The sequence below is a fragment of the Elephas maximus genome, chromosome 8 (genome assembly GCF_024166365.1).
Source record: "Elephas maximus indicus isolate mEleMax1 chromosome 8, mEleMax1 primary haplotype, whole genome shotgun sequence".
NCBI lineage: Eukaryota > Metazoa > Chordata > Mammalia > Proboscidea > Elephantidae > Elephas > Elephas maximus.
Window position 1 is genome coordinate 12,470,398 of NC_064826.1, and position 20,521 is coordinate 12,490,918.

Consider the following 20,521-nt stretch of genomic DNA (forward strand, 5'->3'; position numbering starts at 1 on the left):
GCCCCACGCCAAGGAGACACAGTGAGGTCACAGAATTGGGAAGGACAGGGGCAGAAAGGCTAGAGTTACCCAGCAGGCTGGAGGTAGTAGATGGTCTCTCAGTGACTTAGTGGAGTCTCCTTTAAAAACAAAACAAAGAAGATTTCTCCCCCAGGATATTGAGGAGAGCTAGTTTTAGTTAGGGAGGTGACAGAGTCTTTTGTGACAGGACCACTCGAACATCATTCTGAAACTGGGGAAATGATGGCACTATCTCAGGCTACACTCAGACGTCAGAGTGTGTATTCTATTGTTAAGTCTGTAAAAATGGGTGCATTTCTGGTGGCAGTGGCAGTACAGGAGGTGGGGGCTTGTGTGCACAGCCTGCTTGTGGCCTCTGGGGGCACCTAGTGCTAGGGGCACGGCACTGGGCAGCCAAACACACACAGGGTCTTTAAGGGCTGGTGGCGGCAGCTTGTCCTGAAATTGCATCAGCTTGGTAAATGGAGTGGCAATATAGGCTAGGACGGACGACATACAAGCTTAAACATGTAGGCATGGATGTTCTGTATTTCTATTGTTGCTGATGTTGTTGGGTGGTCTTGAGTCAATTTTGAATCATAGCAACCCCATGCAATAGAGTAGAACTGCCCCATAGGGTTTCTTAGGCTGTAATCTTTACAGAAGCAGATCACTAGGTATTTCTCTCATGGAGCCACTGGGTGGGTTTGAACTGCCAACCTTTTAATTAGCAGCGAGGTACTTAACTGTTGTGCCACCAGGGCTCCTTATTGTTCTATTGGTTCTATAAAATGATGGGCACTTCTCGCCTTGAGTTATTTCTATTACTTTTGTCATTTTCTTTTGACTGCTTATGCTCTATTGCTTGTAAAATGTCTTATTCTTAAACACAAAAGAGTTGGAGGAGGCAGACACATTTCAGATATGGTTCCCCACCCTGGTGTCTTGAACATGAACACCCTTCCCTGAGGAGAGGTGGGAGGAGATGTCCAAGAGGGAAACTGTGATCTTCAGAAGTACCAAAGCAGCTTCCAACTCCATCCATTTCTCTCCCACCATTTTCTAAAGCTGGGCTCAGAAGTTCCTATTTGGAAGTCATCCAGTTACTGTATAGGAGCCCTAACTCAAGGACCACAGCACCACTAGGTAGAGGTTGCATATCCTCAGTCGTTATGCCTGTTACACAGTCTTTCTCATAAGCTTCATGTGTGTACACTAACGTGGGATGGCTCTTACATCATCTACCTTCACCATCCACAGCTTCATGTTTCAACTTCTAGTTAAAAAGAAAAGCACTCATGTTCACAGAACTCCAGATGGGTTGTGGCCCAGAAGGAGCTGTTGGCCAGGACTCCAAGAGTCACTAGAATGAAGTTAGTGACCCATCTTTTTCTAGAGGATACTGCCTACTGGCTCTACCTTGGTTGGATTTTAAAATAACATGTCTTTTCCATTCCTTTATTTCCCTTTTAGAAATGGGACTGACACCTATATTACACAGACTGATTTCTAATGTGCACCCTAAGTCCTTTATACTGGCATGACTGTACTGTATCTAATACACAGTTTTGGGTTTTGTTTTCGTTTCTTCTTCAACATGCTAAAACGTGCCCCAAGATTGTTCACGCTTTAGATAGTAAAAGGTGCGGTGGTCAAATTGTCATATTGCATAAACTTGTTAAGTACTTGTTCTTCAGTCCATCTTTCTTTTATCTAGTTCTCCCCTGTGTGCACTGCCCACTTTTGCCCATTGGTCCTCATCTCTCTACCCACACATATCACAGAGACGCTTTCTTTCTCCCTTGCCTCACTGCAGTTCTGAGGGATGAACAGTAGGTGGCAGTCACATTTCAAACTCCAAGGGCACTGAGGGACCTCCGGGCTCTGCACACTGATAAAGGAAGCCGTGCAGGAGAAATCAAACTGTACAAACCAACGGCAAAACAGTGGTGTTTCCTAAAAGTCAGATATAACTAAAAACAGGGGCTTATTTTTTAAAAACCCAAGATATTCCAAGCACAGCTCAAGAGGGTGTCATTAGCATATATATTTGGGTTGGAGAGTGTAAAAACCGGAGGATTATGAATGAAGAGAATTAGTGGAATTTTACAGCAGGTGACGAGCTTATTAAACAGCCTCTATTCTTCCTTTTTTTTTAAATTATTCTTCTGAGTTCTGGGATTTCTTTCCTCACCTCCACACAAGTGCCCGTCTCTCTGTCCTTCCATCCTTTTCCTCTTTCCGCCCCACCACCCCACTGGCCCCTTGCTGGTGGTGAATGTTACCTTTGAGACTGGCTGGCATTCCCCGAAGGGATCCCTGACCACTTGAACAGAGGATGAACTTGTCTTTCTCTCTCTCAATGCCACTCTGTGTGGCTGCTGGAACTTTCATCTCTCTCGCTCTCGTTCTCGCCTGCACCCTCTTTGACTGTATGTGCTTTGTTCATTGTCTTAATAGAAACTGTCATAATTAGAGGGGAAAAGGAAACAAAGAGGGGATTGTAGAGCCGGTGGAGACGCTCAGTGCTAAGGGGTTTCTGGCTCTATTTTACTTAATTAGAGCTGCTTCGAAGACTAGAATAGCGGAGTGGTGGTGAAGATTCCAGCTAGATCCCCAATCCCACTGTCTCACCCTCAAAATGACATCATAGGCCTAGCGTATCAGCCCCCCAGGGACAAACACACCCTTGAGGAGCTCATAACTATTACCCAGAGATAATAATCGACAGCCGTGCTTTTGGGTCCCTTTAAACCACCCCTTGGCTTACTGGATTTAAATGAAGAGTTCTTGGCCATCAACAGGTTCAGGCAATGAAGTGAATTAGCGTAGCATCACCATTTCAAGGTAAAGCAAAAGAAAAATAGAGATGGTGTTTCCGCAGTAATGGAAGCATGCCTGTAAGGAGTCCTCAGCTGGGAAATCGGTTTTCACTTGGGCCATTGTCATGAGTGTAGCAGAGAACCAGCATAATGGTTCTCGACGGTTCAGGCAGAGAGCAGAGCCAAACCTGGGGGATTTTGACCAGGATGGAATGAATGGCCCTGCGTGGTCATCAGTAGAAACAAGAGTGTTAGCACAGGGAAGGGAGGTTGTTAAAGAGGAGATGGATCCCACCCAGACGCTGAGGAAGGCACATGGGATGAACCCATGGAACCCTAAGGGCTGTGGTTACGACTCCAACTCATGGCGCCCCCGTGTGTCAGAGCAGAACTGTGCTCAGTAGAGTTTTCAGTGGCTGCTTTCTCTGGCGTAGATCACCAGGCCTTTCTTATGAAGCACCCACCACTGGGTGGACTTGAGCCTTTAACCTTTCAGTTAGCAGCCAAGCACAGTAACCATTTGCACCACCCGGGAACTCCAAGGGCTGTGGTTAGGAGAAAGAAAAAGGAATAAAAGAAGAGTGACAAAAGGGAGAGAGAAAGAACACTCAGGGTTGGGCAGCTAGAAACCAGAGGTGTTTCTTCCTCCTCCTCCTGAGTAGGATGGATGACCACCCCTTGCTGCAGGAAGGGGTGCTTTTGTTGTGGTCCTCATCTGTAAAGCTGGGCAGTAAAGAGGAGAGGCAGGCAGAAAATGGGAGCTTAGTAAAACATGCACAGCGAGAGTTGCTTTCGGTGCCAGTACTGCTTTGTTCCTTGAAGGGGACTTCACAGCCAAGGTTCTGTGGAGGTAGCACAGCTTCCAGCTCGCACCAGCTTTTTCCTCTTTGTTTTCTACCATATTTCCGTGATGGTAAACCAGAAATGAAGGTGACCTTGGCTCCTCCAGCCAGTCCTTGTGGGTTAGTAGGTGTACGTCACAGCTCCGCCCCACCGTCCGTGCTCTGTCATGTTAGAGGAACGCTCCACGGCCGAGGTCAGGTCACTTTTGGAATATGAATCCTGCTTCTGTCCCTGTTCAGACCCTGCTCTTACCCCCGACTTTTGTGTTTGCTCCCAGCTCACCTCTACGTGGAGGCTCCATTCTTGGGCCAAGGTGGTGGGTTAAAAGTACTCAGTACAGGGTATATGTGCTGGGGATCTCAGGAGGGAAGATGGACATTAATTTTTGTAAGATTTTCTCCAAAAACGATTAATAGACCCGTGTCGATGGATCTCCAGTAATTATCTGACGCACCTCCATCTTTAGGAAAGACTCTACCTGAAATGATTACCTACTGACCTCCTATCTTATCTCCAAGGAAGAATATGACATGGGCATTCTGAGAAAGGGCCAGGTAGGAAAGCCATGGGTGTTACTGTAGTAAAGCCATGAGATAAAAAGAAAAGCAACATCTTGTTTAAAAGCAAAGATGCTATCCTTAAAAAAAAAAAAAAAAAAATTAGGACAATATTACTCCAGTAAAAAAGAGATTCTCTCAGGCTGAGTTTGTAGGCTTAGAACGTTTCATGGAAGTTACCGGGAAAATTTATGTACAGCATTCCAAACCCACTCTGAAGCATCCTATCAGATTATAAAAGCTGAAATCATCATGATGCCATCGTTCTGGTTGCAAGTTTATTGATTAAAAACAACAAAACATCACTGTCTTGGTCATCTAGTGCTGCAGTAACAGAGATACCACGAGTGGATGGCTTTACAAACAAATTAATTTTCTCACAGTCTAGTAGGTTACAAGTCCAAATTCAGGGTGTTGGCTCCAGGGGAAGGCTTTCACTCTCTGTCGGCTCTGGAGGAAGGTCCTTGTCCTGAATCTTCCCCTGGTCGAGGAGCTTCTCAGGCACAGACACTCTGTGTCCAAGGACGTGCTCTGCTCCTGGTGCTGCTTTCTTTGTGGTATGAGGTCCCCAACTCTCTGCTTGCTTCCCTTTCCTTTTATTTCTTGAGAGATAAAGGTGGTGCAGGCCACACTGCAGGGAAACTCTACCTTTGATCAGGGAGGTGACCCGAGTAGGGGTAGTGTTACAGTCCTACCCTAATCCTCTCAACATAAAATTGCAATCACAAAATGGAGGACAACCACACAATACTGGGAATCATGGCCTAACCAAGTTGACACATATTTTTGGGGGGACACAATTCAATCTATGACAATCACAGTAGGTGCAGTACTTCTTAAAGAATTTTGCCTTCAAGAATATAACCCTCTTTGCTTAAATGTATTATTGTCAGTGAAAAAGGGGAAGACCCTCATTGAGATAGATGAGACACACAGGGTGCAACCGTGGGCTCAAACATGGCAGCAACTGTGAGGGTGGCACACACGGGGCAGTGTTTCGTTTTGTTGTACATAGGGTTGCTATGAGTCGGAACCGACTCAGTGGTACCTAACAACAACAATAACAATTGTTACTTTGTTGGTTGAAAACTGGGCACATTTCTCTGTGTCCCTAAACCTTGTAATTGATCTAGTTGAAGGATTAGAGGCTTTGAAGGAAGCTGGATGATGGGAGGCAATCTCAGTCACTGTCTTTGAGTTTCTTAGAGATTCCTTGAGTCTTGGTGATGACAGGGTCTAGATGCAGCAAGTCCACCATAGTAGCCACTAGACAATGTGTAAGGAGCCTGCTTTGGGTGGTGCAACAGTTAAGCGCTTGGCTGCTAACTGGAAGGTTGGCAGTTTGAACCCACACAGCGGCTTTGCTGGAGAAAGACCTGGTCATCTGCTTCCGTAAAGATTACAGCCAAGAAAAACCTATAGGGCAGTTCTACTCTGTCACATGGTGTCGCTATGAGTTGGAATCCACTCGACAGCACCCAACAACCACAGCCAGTGTGTGCCTTATGTTGCGTTCCCTTGGTTTCTGATAGCTGCATAAATTAAACTGATAAAATGACACATTTCCAGATGTCACAGCTGTATTTAGGGGAATAATTACATATTTCCAGACTTTTCCATGGAAATACCCACATTCCAGAGGAACAGAAACTCATCCTCCGGGGGCCTGCAGACATTGCCTAAAGCTGACTGCCTCCAACACAGAATTAAAAAAAAAAAGTATTGCTTTATTTTAAGGATTCAAGTGACTTTTGCTTTGGATTTCTAATATGCAGTTTCAATATTAAAATAATATTTTTAGTTTCTACCCGTTAAATTGCATAATCCCCCACCTAAAATAATATTGCCTCATTTTCCCGGAGTTTACCATAATTCCCCATTTCACATTTGTACCCTAGTTGGAGAAGCGTGGCCTTAAGTGAAAAAAATCTATTGCAGTCAAGTCAATTCTGACTCATAGCGGCCCTATAGGACAGGGTAGAACTGCCCTGTAGGGTTTCCAAGGAGCGGCTTGGTGGATTTGAACTGCCGACTTTTTGGTTAGCAGCCAAACTCTTAACCACTGCCATCACCAGAGAAAAATATGGGTATTCTATCAAGCAGGGTTGACATTGGAAAGGGCCTTTTACCAGAAATATTCAAATCAAAACTCATAGGAAAACCATTCAAAGAGGGAAAAATGCAAAAACACGCCCACAGAACTGATGCCTAAACGAACCACTAATACAGTTTGGATTGTTATTCGGTGCCTCTTAACCTCCTTTCCCCAGGGCAGTGAAGACACAGTGGAAAATGCCCTCAAACCTTTTCACACGTGAGGAGAGAAATGTAAACCCTGGAGTTATGTGGATGCCAGTAAAAGCGCACATCATGGGGGCAGACGCTATCTCTGAGACAAAGTATATATGGAGGGAAAGAAGTCTGGGGCAAGGACACGTGTCTCCCAGGTGCGGTGGGAGGATCAGCAGAGACCCCCCTGCATTCCTCAGCCATCAGGTTGAGGAATAGTGTTTCTGGGATTCAACCTCTGGGTTTAAAGTAACCGCATATATTGCTGATTTCATGATATTTCTCCTTTTCCGAGCTAGGTTCTGGAAAACTTCTTCTGCCCATTTCCTGCAATAACAGATGATGTGTGTGCCTCTGTGGTGTAATTTAGGGGCTCATTGCTGTGGAAGGTGAAATACTGAGTGAGGACTGAAATACTCCATATGTCTTCAAATTCCACCAGTCTGGGGGTGTGGGAGACTTTCAGCACAAAGCCAACATGACTAATCCTTAGAAAACACACTGAAATTCATCACTCTTCCCTGCTCCTGGACATACTGCAGAACGCCTCCCCCTGGGACTTTAAGGAGCCATCTGGAATTTTTCAGATGTAATATTAGTTCTTTGCTTTAACAAAAAGGCAGCAGAGACCCTGCTTCACAAGCCCCTCCACCTGAGACAGGGAGTTGGTTGTTGGCCTGGGTTTTTCTTTGTCCCCATAGCTCTGTGAGAAAGTAATTGCAAACAATCCAAGACATGATTTTGCTTACTTCCCCTCAGAAAACATCAGAAGTAAAGATGTTTACTTCTTGCTGACTTTTTTATGCCTTAAGTGGCTTAAGAAATTAACTCATCTTATTTCAGATCCTTACCACCCGTCTGTCAGTTTGTCCTACTGTGGTGGCTTGTGTGGTGCAACGAGGCTGGAAGCTATGCCACCAGTATTCCAAATACCAGCGGGGTTACCCGTGATGAAGAGGTTTCAGCGGAGCTTCTAGACTAAGACAGACTAGGAAGGAAGAACTGGCCATCTACTTCCGAAAGATAGCCAGTGAAAAAAAAAGCCCTGTGAATCACAACAGAATATTGTCTGATACAGTGCTGCAAAATGAGCCCCTTAGGTTGGAAAGCATTAAAAATGCGCAATGACTGCAGCAGTGGACTCGGGCATGGAGATGGTGCAGGGCTGGGCAACATTGTACATGGGCTGTCCCTGAGTTGTTGCTGACTTGGCCACAACTAACAACTATTTCAAATCAATGCTTCTCTTTAGATTCACCTTCCAATTCTACTTCCCATCAGCCACTCCGAGAGAGAAAGATGCAGCAGTCTGCCTCCATAATGATTAAAAAAAACTTGTTGCCATCAAGTCAGTTTTGACTCATAATGACCCTATAGAATGGAGTAGAACTGCTCCATAAGGTTCCCAAGGAGTGGCTGGCTGGTGAGTTCGACCTGCCAGCTTTTTGGTTAGCAGCCGAGCAGTATTTAAGTGTCTCTCTTTCTCCCCAGAAGAGAACGTTTTTGTGGGTAGAGCTGTAGTCTTTGGAGACTTGAGTTTGGTTCATTGGTAAAGTTGAATCTGTGTTGCAGAAAGTAACTCAATTAGTAGTGAGCTGAGGAAGAAGGAAGGTTTTTATTTCTCAAAGGTTTGATACAATGCCCCGTTGCTATCTGACTACCATAATTTGAACCGATCCCACAAATGGTATGCAAAAGTCATCGATTTGTAACTGATCTGCGGGGCCCTCTGGTTGCCCTGGAACCTCACCCTGATTCTCACAGGTTTAGAGACACAAGGCCAGCACACAGAGGGTCTACGTCATACTCACTCAAAACTAATTTCTGCAAGGAGTGGAAATGAAAACTCAGTGATGATAAGGCTACAAGACATTTCTTTTAATTCTGTCTCGCTTTTTAAAAACTATCCAAGTAGGTTTCTTTTTGCTGATAGACGCGCAATCCTGTGCTTGTTTTCTTCCCTGACACTTTCTCTGGAGGCCTGGACTTCAGTACCAGGTGTCATCACAGGGTTTCATCCAATACCAGACTTCTATGAGTTCTCTCTTCTGTGTGATCAATCCGGACTTACTGCTTAGAAGGCTCACCTGACTTTGTTGCAGCTGTGACATCATGCAGTAGGCATTTTAGTAACCCCTTTTTTTTTTTTTTACCACCTAATCGGGAGCCCCTGGGTGACACTAATGGTTAAGAGCTCCACCAGCAGCCAAAAGGTTGGCTGTTTGAATCCACCCAGAGGTGCCTTGGAAGAAAGACCTGGCAATCTACTTCTAAAAGATCCCAGCCATTGCAAACCCTATGAAACACAACTCTACTCTGACACACATGGGGTTGTCATGAGTCAGAGTCGACTTGACACCAACTGGGTTGGTTTTTTGGTTTTACCACCCAACCAATCCAGGTAAAATTTTGAGGTTATTAACTGGCATGTACCATGCAACTAGTGCTTTGATTATACTGTCTACTAGATCAAGTTTCTGTGTGGCTGACTCTTTGGGGTATAATTCTATAGAAATTATTCTTGATCAATGTTAAACTTATATCAGTATAATTTACCAAAAAAAAAAAAAGATTGATCGTGTTTATTATTTCATTTTAGGTCACCAGTGTCTTCAGAAGACCACGGTAAGAATCTGTCTTACTTATAATAACGCAGGATTAAAAGCTGAGGTCTGGTCACTGTGTCTTAACACCGGAGGGAATAATTATTTCACAAAATATTGCCAAGATGCTGGCCTTGTGTTTTTTAGTGCGAAATGCCAACCACTTTAAAAAACTTAATTCACCCTTGCTAAATTTGATATCTTCTATTACCTTCAAAAATGCCAGAGACATTTTAGTTGGCAGATATTTTGAAGCTTAACATATTTTTGCCTCTTTTCTGTCCCATCACCAGAAAGTTTTTGTGACTTTGGTCTAGTCCTGCAACTTCTCTGAATCTGATTTTCATCTTTAGAATGGGGGTTTGTAGTAGATAGTCTCAGGTCACTTTCAGATTAGACAGTGGGTTTGTGAGTCTGGAATGAAGCTAATAGGTACATGGTATGCGCTGTTACCCAGCTGAAGGGAGTGATTTGTATTCTAACAGAAAATGATTTCACTCGAAAGATGATATGTATAATTTTGTTACATCTAACCCTTGGATTTATCCATTTATTCAGTCAGTCATTCAAAAATGTTTCCCAGGTATCTACAGTGGGCTGATTATGGTATATAAACATACTATACAACTATGCTTAATGGAGGTAACAGAGGCAATGGAGTGCAACACAGAAGTTCTTCCCTTCAGGACCTCTGTGGTCTAGTGGGGGAAGGGGTGATGGAATGACTCACACACTGCAGTCCAAAGGAAATGGGACCAGTTTCATAACAGAAGGATGAATGAGGACTTAAGAGGCTCTTGTTATTCCTCTTCATGCAGTCAGTCCCTAATTTAGCTAATGACACCATTGTCCATTCGGTCAGCCAAGCAGAGGGCATGGCTGCTGCTCTAACCTTCCCTCTTCATCACCTCCCATTTCTACCTGGCCACTAAATCCTATCAGCTCTACTTTTTAATCTCTTCATTATCTCTATCTCTTGTCCATCCCCCTTGCCTTAGTTCAGACCCTCTTCATGTCTTAGTTGGACTTTTGAAACTGTCTTCTAACTGGTATCCAGTTCCTCGAGTTCACTGTATACCTTGCTAACCACCAGCTCATGGTTCTTCAGTAAAAATCTACTCCCATTGCCTAATGGATTAATTCTTTGCAGTATTCCAATAGTTGTCTTCAGCTTTCCAATATTCGATTTTAACAGGGAGTACCAAAAAAGCAAACTAAACCCATTGCCGTTGAATTGATTCTGACTCACAGTGACCCTATGAGACAGGGTAGAACTGCCTCATAGAATTTTCTAGGAGTGCCTGGTGGATTTGAAGTGCTGAGCTTTTCATTAGCAGCTGTAGCTCTTAACCACTACGCCACCAGGGTTTCCACCATGGAGTAGAAAGCCCTAAACGATGGACTCTTCCTGTACTGCTTGTTGCTTCCTTTATCACCTTTTCCCTTCTCCTAACCGTACTCTACCCTCCAGTCATGCAGAACTCCATCTAAGTTCTAGAACTCACCATGTTTCTCGGCCTCCCTGCCGTTGCTCATATTGTTCTCCCTGAGAAGAAGCGACCCCTCCCTTATGTATGAGGCCTACCGCACAGTAAGCACTCAGTAAATTATAGCCTTTTTTCTTAATGACCCAGTATCCACTTACCTTCTTTCGAGACATTGCTTATTCATTGCATCCGCTGTAAGAGCTTTCTGATCCACGTATCATTGTACTCAATATTTTCCTCCATTCTACAGCTTAACACACAAATGTAACACTTTATTTGCCTGTCTCCCCTCTAGACTGTGGATTCTCTGACAGAGATCCCATCAAAGAGGAGGCATTCAATGATGTTTATTAAATGAATGAATTAAGGAGGTGGAGAGTGAGTTTTAGTCAGGCTTCTTCTGCTGCTGCATCGTAAAATCTGTCCCAATATTGAAACGAAACTGCATCATGCCCTGTGAAGAATCGTCGGGCCAATTATGTTCAGGCCCATTAAATCAGAAGTAAGCAAAGGATGACCTAAAGGCGGCCCATTATTACAGGCTTTTTTTCTTTTTTCTGATTATTTTGATATGATTAGGTTCTTGACTGCGTATTTGGTGACTTTCCGAGACTCCAAGGTCCGTGAGCTGCCATGTTCAAATGGTAAACTAGAAACCCGTGCTTGGTTCTTACTTGAAATAGGGTTTCCCTTAAAGACCTTTGGTTGCACTTGTCTTCCTATCTGTAAGTACTTATTTTTCATTCCAAAAAAAGGGACTAGGCTCTTGAATTTCATTTCTGTACTCCACTAGGAATTCTTAAGGGTAATAAGATATCCATGGGCATATGTCAGGGGCCTTAGAAGTCCTGAAAGTTGATGAATACCAGGAAGGCTTTCACAGCATTAATAGCACGGAAGAATTGATTATTTTAAGAACTGTTACATGTGATTAGGTGAAGAAACTTGACCCAAATGAGAAGGTTTTTATATTTTTATGACTTTGAAGCATTTATTGCATGTCCATCTCTCTTAGTTTGCTTCTGTAACTTCGAAAAATGGCTTAAATATATAATGCAAAATTATTTAGTGCTGATTTATCTAATCTCATTTAATTTTTCATCATCTCCTAGCACATATATCATTGGAAAAGTATTTTTCTCTTTTTCTTTATTACTAAGATTTTCTGTATAGTACTCAAGATTGTTTCCTTGTATCTGTGCATTTTTAGAAGTTCATATTTACTGTGGTTGACATAAACCTCTTGAATATCATATCCTTGGCTGCATGCAGCAGTTGTAAATATCTAATGACACTGTAATATACCTGGAAGAAAGGTAATAAATAGCACATTTTCCCTCGAGGTTATGGATAGAAAAGTTGAGGCATGTTGGGCAAATGGATTGTGAGATTGGAATATAAAACCCTATGCCTTTTGATTTCTATTTTGTTTTCTTTCCACCAATTATTCTGCTCCCCTATCTGCTAACTGGTTACACTGGATCTCTCCACAACAGACTTCCATTGTTGGGAAATTATAATTTCCCGTAATTCGTTGACCCTGGTCTTCTCCATACCCACAGGTTATCCCTCATAGAAAATATGCTTAAATACTGTGGCTTTGTAATTTGCCCTCCCTTAGTCTCTGTGTCCTTATGTGTGAAATTGGTCTTATCACATCTACCCTGTCTACCTCACATGATTGTTGTGAGTTCAAGTGGGAAAGTACCTTAGGGCTCGCCAGAGAAACAGAATCAGCGAGACATGTTGTGTGTGTATATATATATATATGTATAGATAGGTAGGTAGGTATATAAATACGTAGATACACCTTGTTGTCTTCGAGTCAATTCCAACTCATAGCAACCCTATAGGACAGAGTAGGACTGCTCCATAAGGTTTCCAAGGAGTAGCTGGTGAATTCAAACTGCTGACCTTTTGGGTCTCCATATATATATATATATATGTATGTATAGAGACAGAGAGATTTGAGTTACTTCAAGAGGTTGGCTCACACGATGGTGGGGGCTGAAAGGTCCAAAATCTGTAGGGTAGGCAGCAGCTTGGAGACATCTGCTGGCTTGTGTCCCCAGATCATAGGTCAGGTGACAGAAGGGTGCACAGTTGAGAGGAAGAGCGAGAGTGAGGAAGAGAGTTCTACCAAAAGATAGATGTTATAATCTGATGGCAGACCTCACCCTAAGGAACTCCAGTTCCAGCTATGTATTGATTACATTACATCAGATTACATTATGGGAGACAATGACATTACATTACATTGCATTACGTTACAGAACAGCAACTACTCTAGCGTTTGACAAAACCACCAGGAACCATAGCCACATAAAATTCACCATCAAAGTGTCCGTGAAGTCACTTTCTAGTTTTTTTAAAGCACCGCAAACACAGTGCTATTGTTCTCAGCATCCAGGCAGTGGGAGAGGAAATGGGGGCTTTTCAGTCATGTTGGCTCAGCATTGCGTACTCTCTGTGTCTGAAAAGTAGGAGACAGTATCATTAAATATTAAATTTTCACTCCACACCTCTTAGATCAGGGTGAGGAAGATAAAATGTTTAATACTCATGTGAATGTGCAATGCCGGAGGACAGGCTGAGCTCACGGTCACATGTGTGGCCGTATAGAATCGGCGGTACATGGCACAAGTAAAGCGCAAAGTGTTTCTGTTTATACAGTAGAGGATCGGGGTCATTAAGAATAAAGGCTATAATTGACTGAGTGCTATTATGCAGTGAGCCCTGTGCTAAAGTGTTTCCTCTACATTATTTCATCTTTAATGCATGACAGTACATTTCCGTGGCTCTTCCCTGATTTTACAGCTGGGGAAACAGACTCAGAGTGCTTTTAAGGTCACACAGCTAGTAAGTGGTCAAGTTAATTTCCAAACCCAGGTCCAACTCCAAAATCCTTGTTATTTTATCTACCCTATCCCTGGGAAACAAAAGAAACAACTGTGGGCACTAAGGTCAATGGATAGAAATACAGAGAAAATATTTTTCTCGAAGAAGAGTTTATTTACTACCATGTAAGTAAACTGACTCAACGGCAATGGGTTCTTAAGTAATTTCTTTTTAATGACACAACAAAAAAGAACTTCTTCCTCCTGGTGAAATCGATTTTTCCCTGTAGAACAGGCAAATAAAATGTCACATCCGCTCATAATTAGTTGACTGAGTGAAATCCAAGCATCAGGGAAGCCTGCCATGGCAAATCCCCGTAGAAGCATTACATTTTAATGTCGCATCTGGGAGCTGGGTCCTTCTCCTGGTCAGAAGATAAGCATGTCAGTGATGGATTGCCCTGTTGCGGGCGCTTCCTCAGCATCTAGGCCTGTCGTTTCGTCACTGAGCTCCTCCTGGACCCACCCTCCCAGCCCTCCTCTCCTGTGCTGAGCTCCTGTCCTTGATCCCGCCATCTCAGCCCCTTACTTAGCAGCCTCACTTGGCATTGCTACCTGCACCTCACACTGGGGAGAATCTGCTTCCGCTTGGTGTCTGTTCACTTACTGAAGAAAAGACCTTAAGTGGCTCTTTTGAAAGGAAGAGCCAGCAATCTGCTCGATTCCCCAAATGTCTGAAGCAGCATCCCTCCAGTTCTAGTCCCTAGACCTGTTGGCGGTAATGGCCGTCATGTTATACGGTGGTACTTTTGTCCCAGCAGTAACTGTGGGCAAGGGTGTGGGGGTGTTGGCATCTGGAAATAAGATGTGGACAACCACAATCACAAGTGAAAGTGACTGGGAGAGGCCACTGTCGGGCTTGGAGGCAGCTGAACTTTGCCGGAAGTTGTTCAAGGAAACTTGTCCTGACCCAAAGCTGTTTCGTGATGACTTGGTTTTGACATGTTATTCCCTTGGCTAAGTTAACATCGATTCATCATTCGGACATGTAATGTAAGATGGTACAACAGTTAAGCACTCTGCTGCTAACTGAAAGACGGGAGAAAAACCTGGCGATCTGCTTCTGTAAACATTACAGCCTAGGAAGCCCTATAGGGCAGTTCTAATCTGTCATGTGGAGTCACATGGGGAATCGACTCAATGGTACCTAACAATAACATAGTATGTGATACAACAATATATTGTATATAATAGATGTAATGGAAACCCTGGTAGCATAGTGGTTAAGTGCTACGGCTGCTAACCAAAGGATCAGAAGTTCAAATCCGCCAGGCGCCCCTTGAAAACTCTATGGGTCAGTTCTACTCTGTCCTATAGGGTTGCTATGAGTGGGAATTGACTCAATGGCAATGGGTTTGCTTATATGCAATAAATAATTTTACTGAAACAATGTTGATAAAACCATATAAACCTTATCTGCTTAGTTTAATAGTCATAAGGGGCTACCATGTACCCAGTCCCCAGATAAGAAATACCACATTGGCAGTAACCTGGGAGTTCCACCTTCTGTGACTTCCTGATTATATTTCTGTCCCCCCCCGCCAAAGATAAATGACTTTCTGTCAATCATTTCCTTGTTTCCGTATATCATTTTTGGAAACCCTGATGGCATAGTGGTTAAGTGCTTTAGCTGCTAACCAAAAGGTTGGCAGTTTGAATCTACCAGGCACTTCTTGGAAACTCTGTGGGGTAGTTTTACTCTGTCCTGTAGGGTTGGTATGAGTCAGAATCGACTCGATGGCAACGGGTTTGGTTTTTTGGTTTGGTTATGTATCATTTTACGAAGTATATGCATATCCTACATATGAATGTGTGTGTATGTATGTGTGTATATATATTGTTGTTCAGTGACCTCTGGTTGGTTCTGACTCATAGCGACCCCATGTACAACAAAACAAAACACTGCCCAGTAATACGCCATCCTCACAATCATTATTAGGCTTGAGCCCATTGTTGCAGCCACTGCGTCAATCCATCTTGTTGAGGGTCTTCATTTTTTTGGCTCACCCTTCAGTAACCAAGCGTGATGTCCTTCTTCAGGGACTGGTCCCTCCTGATAACATGTCCAAAGTACGTGAGAGGTAGTCTCACCATCCTCCCTTCTAAGGAGCATTCTGGCTGTACTTCTTCCAAAACAGATTTGTTCCTTCTTCTGAAAGTCCATGGTATATTGAATATTCTTGGCCAGCATCATAATTCATGAACTAACAGTTTGTCTAGGCTTTTTACACTTGAAAGTTAGCTGTGCTGCAGACAAAATCATTGGATCCCATGTTCTTTGTTTGATATTATAAATATTCCACTTTCTCCTGGCATCAAACATTGCTGTCAAAATCTTATGATGGAGGGCGGAGCCAAGATGGCGGACTAGGCAGACGCTACCTCGGATCCCTCTTACAACAAAGACATGGAAAAACAAGTGAATCGATCACATACATAACAATCTACGAACCCTGAACAACAAACACAGATTTAGAGACGGAGAACGAACTAATACGGGGAAGCAGCGATTGTTTCCAGAGCCTGGAGCCAGCATACCAGTCAGGTACGGCACAAGCACAGAGACCTGCTCCACCCCCCTGAACTAACCCCGGGAGGGGGACTAGCCGGTTCCACGGGCGGCGTGGGACGCAGCCGTTAGGAGAAGTCCCCGGGAGGCAGTGACTGATCTTGGAGCAGAAAGAGTAGCATCCGAGCCGGGGAACCGTCCCACAGGGATTTGGACTGCACGCAGGTACGCCATAAACACGGAGAGTTGCTCCACCCCCTGAACTAACCCCGGGAAGGTGACCATCCGGGTCGCGCGGGCGGCGTGGGACGCAGCCGGTAGGAGAAGTCCCCGGGAGGCAGCGACTGGTATTGGAGCGGGGAGAACAGCGTTCCAGCCGGGACACTCGGTCGCGGCACAAGCACGGGGAGCTACTCCACCCATCTGAACTAACCCCGGGAGGGGGCCCACCTGGTTCACGGGGGCGGCACGGCCACGCGGCTGGAGGGACGAGAAGTCCCCGGGAGGCAGCGACTGATTTTGGAGTCGAGAGTGCACCGTCCCAGTAGGGGAGCCTTGACGCTGGGCGTGGGGCTGGAAGCGGAGGATCTGACCGTGACTCCAGCGGGCCAGACCCCCCGGGGGCAATCTCCACACAGACAGCACACATAGGCGACGCGCCCGCGGGAATCTCAGATATAAGAGTCATTCCAAGCAAGACAAGCAACTCTGGCTATATTCTGAGGTGCTACTCTCCTATCTCTCTGTTCCCTCCCCCACCCTCCCCAGGCGGCTTCATTAACATCTGAATAGCCTGAGCCAGAGGGAGAACTCTGATAGGGATCTGACTGCAGTTTTTTTTTAGCGGATTTTCTGGAAAAACTAGTTTCCCAGTGATGGCTCGGAGACAACAATCCATATCAAACCACTTAAAGAAGCAGACCGTGACAGCTTCTCCAACTCCCCAAACAAAAGAATCAAAATCTTTCCCAAATGAAGATACAATTTTGGAATTATCAGATACAGAATATAAAAAACTAATTTACAGAATGCTTAATGATATCACAAATGAAATTAGGATATCTGCAGAAAAAGCCAAGGAACACACTGATAAAACTGTTGAAGAACTCAAAAAGATTATTCAAGAACATACTGGAAAAATTAATAAGTTGCAAGAATCCATAGAGAGACAACATGTAGAAATCCAAAAGATTAACAATAAAATAACAGAATTAGACAACACACTAGGAAGTCAGAGGAGCAGACTCGAGCAATTAGAATGCAGACTGGGACATCTGGAGGACCAGGGAATCAACACCAACATAGCTGAAAAAAAATCAGATAAAAGAATTAAAAAAAATGAAGAAACCCTAAGAATTATGTGGGACTCTATCAAGAAGGATAACCTGCGGGTGATTGGAGTCCCAGAACAGGGAGGGGGGACAGAAAACACAGAGAAAATAGTTGAAGAACTTCTGACAGAAAACTTCCCTGACATCATGAAAGACGAAAGGATATCTATCCAAGATGCTCATCGAACCCCATTTAAGATTGATCCAAAAAGAAAAACACCAAGACATATTATCATCAAACTCACCAAAACCAAAGATAAACAGAAAATTTTAAAAGCAGCCAGGGAGAAAAGAAAGGTTTCCTTCAAGGGAGAATCAATAAGAATATGTTCTGACTACTCAGCAGAAACCATGCAGGCAAGAAGGGAATGGGACGACATATACAGAACACTGAAGGAGAAGAACTGCCAACCAAGGATCATATATCCAGCAAAACTCTCTCTGAAATATGAAGGCGAAATTAAGATATTTACAGACAAACACAAGTTTAGAGAATTTGCAAAAACCAAACCAAAGCTACAAGAAATACTAAAGGATATTGTTTGGTCAGAGAACCAATAATATCAGATATCAGCACAACACAAGGTCACAAAACAGAACGTCCTGATATCAACTCAAATAGGGAAATCACAAAAACAAACAAATTAAGATTAATTAAAAAAAAAATACACATAACAGGGAATCATGGAAGTCAATAGGTAAAAGATCACAATAATCAAAAAGAGGGACTAAATACAGGAGGCATTGAACTGCCATATGGAGAGTGATACAAGGCGATATAGAACAATACAAGTTAGGTTTTTACTTAGAAAAATAGGGGTATATAATGAGGTAACCACAAAAAGGTATAACAACTCTATAACTCAAGACAAAAACCAAGAAAAACGTAACGACTCAACTAACATAAAGTCAAACACAATGAAAGTGAGGATCTCACAATTTACTAAGAAAAACGCCTCAGCACAAAAAAGTATGTGGAAAAATGAAATTGTCAACAACACACATAAAAAGGCATCAAAATGACAGCACTAAAAACTTATTTATCTATAATTACCCTGAATGTAAATGGACTAAATGCACCAATAAAGAGACAGAGAGTCACAGACTGGATAAAGAAACACGATCCATCTATATGCTGCCTACAAGAGACACACCTTAGACTTAGAGACACAAACAAACTAAAACTCAAAGGATGGAAAAAAGTATATCAAGCAAACAATAAGCAAAAAAGAAGAGGAGTAGCAATATTAATTTCTGACAAAATAGACTTTAGACTTAAATCCACCACAAAGGATAAAGAAGGACACTATATAATGATAAAAGGGACAATTGATCAGGAAGACATAACCATATTAAATATTTACGCACCCAATGACAGGGCTGCAAGATATATAAATCAAATTTTAACAGAACTGAAAAGCGAGATAGATACCTCCACAATTATAGTAGGAGACTTCAACACACCCCTTTCGGAGAAGGACAGGACATCCAGTAAGAAGCTCAACAGAGACACGGAAGATCTAATTACAACAATCAACCAACTTGACCTCATTGACTTATACAGAACTCTCCACCCAACTGCTGCAAAATATACTTTTTTTTCTAGCGCACATGGAACATTCTCTAGAATAGACCACATATTAGGTCATAAAACAAACCTTTGCAGAGTCCAAAACATCGAAATATTACAAAGCATCTTCTCAGACCACAAGGCAATAAAACTAGAGATCAATAACAGAAGAACGAGGGAAAAGAAATCAAATACTTGGAAAATGAACAATACCCTCCTGAAAAAAGACTGGGTTATAGAAGACATCAAGGAGGGAATAAGGAAATTCATAGAAAGCAACGAGAATGAAAATACTTCCTATCAAAACCTCTGGGACACAGCAAAAGCAGTGCTCAGAGGTCAATTTATATCAATAAATGCACACATACAAAAAGAAGAAAGAGCCAAAATCAGAGAACTGTCCCTACAACTTGAACAAATAGAAAGTGAGCAACAAAAGAATCCATCAGGCACCAGAAGAAAACAAATAATAAAAATTAGAGCTGAACTAAATGAATTAGAGAACAGAAAAACAATTGAAAGAATTAACAAAGCCAAAAGCTGGTTCTTTGAAAAAATTAACAAAATTGATAAACCATTGGCTAGACTGACTAAAGAAATACAGGAAAGGAAACAAATAACCCGAATAAGAAATGAGAAGGACCACATCACAACAGAACCAAATGAAATTAAAAGAATCATTTCAGATTATTATGAAAAATTGTACTCTAACAAATTTGAAAACCTAGAAGAAATGGATGAAAAAAAAAAAAAAATCTTATGATGACATGATTTTATTTTTGTTATAAAATTAATCTTTTTTTTGGCCTAGATACCTAAAGGATATTTTATTTTCCTATAATGTCCAGTACTTTTTAGAAAATATGCCTTGTTGTAGGTCATTCCAAGAGGTTAATGTTTTCAGGCATATGGTGCACCGTTTGAATTTGTATTTTCAATTTATGTTTCTAAATTTCAGAACAGTTTTATTGAATTAAGTGTTGTTGTAGGTTATTTCAAGAGTTTAATGTTTTCAGGCATATGGTGCACTGTTTGAATTTGTAGTTTCAATTTATGTTTCTAAATTTGAGAATAGTTTTATTGAATTAAGTGTTTATATTTGTTCTATTTTTTTGCTTTTTTTTTTTCTTCTTCGGAATTCATTCCATTTGTTGGATCTTCTTTGCCTGTCTTCGGTATTTGTCATTTTCTCTCAAATCTTTTTTTAATCTCTTTTCTTATTGGTATTTTTTATTTTTAAAAGTTTATTTCTTTGTATCTTCTATGTTTCTTAAAGCTTTCTTGGTTTTATTGTTGTTCTGTGCTACTAGTTTAGTTTCCAATTTATGATTTTCTACCTTTATTTCTAATTATTTGTTGAGTTGTGTCACCTTGTTTCTGAATTTTTCTAGTTCTGTTTCATGCCATTCACTTATGTCTTGTATTATTTTACTGAGCTCTCAGGCTGGTTTGAAATAGGATGCTAGAGTTGTGAGCCTTTCTTTCTACTGAGCAAGTCCCTGTGGTGCACTTTCCTTGTAGGAATGTTGTTATTCTCCTTATTCCCTTTCCTTCTTATAATAACTTTATATGTGGTTTTATATCAGTAATTTCCTGTTGCTATTTTTATATGA

General features: G+C 42.3%; 1 protein-coding gene across 1 annotated transcript in view; it reads left to right on the forward strand.

The window, feature by feature from the left end:
* The window catches only part of DGKI (diacylglycerol kinase iota), a 491,936-nt gene that overhangs the window by 405,306 nt on the left and 66,109 nt on the right, over window positions 1-20,521 (forward strand). The window contains exon 28 of the mRNA XM_049893911.1: window positions 9,111-9,136. Within this exon, the coding sequence (XP_049749868.1) occupies window positions 9,111-9,136 (26 nt within the window). The remainder of the gene's footprint in view (window positions 1-9,110; window positions 9,137-20,521) is intronic.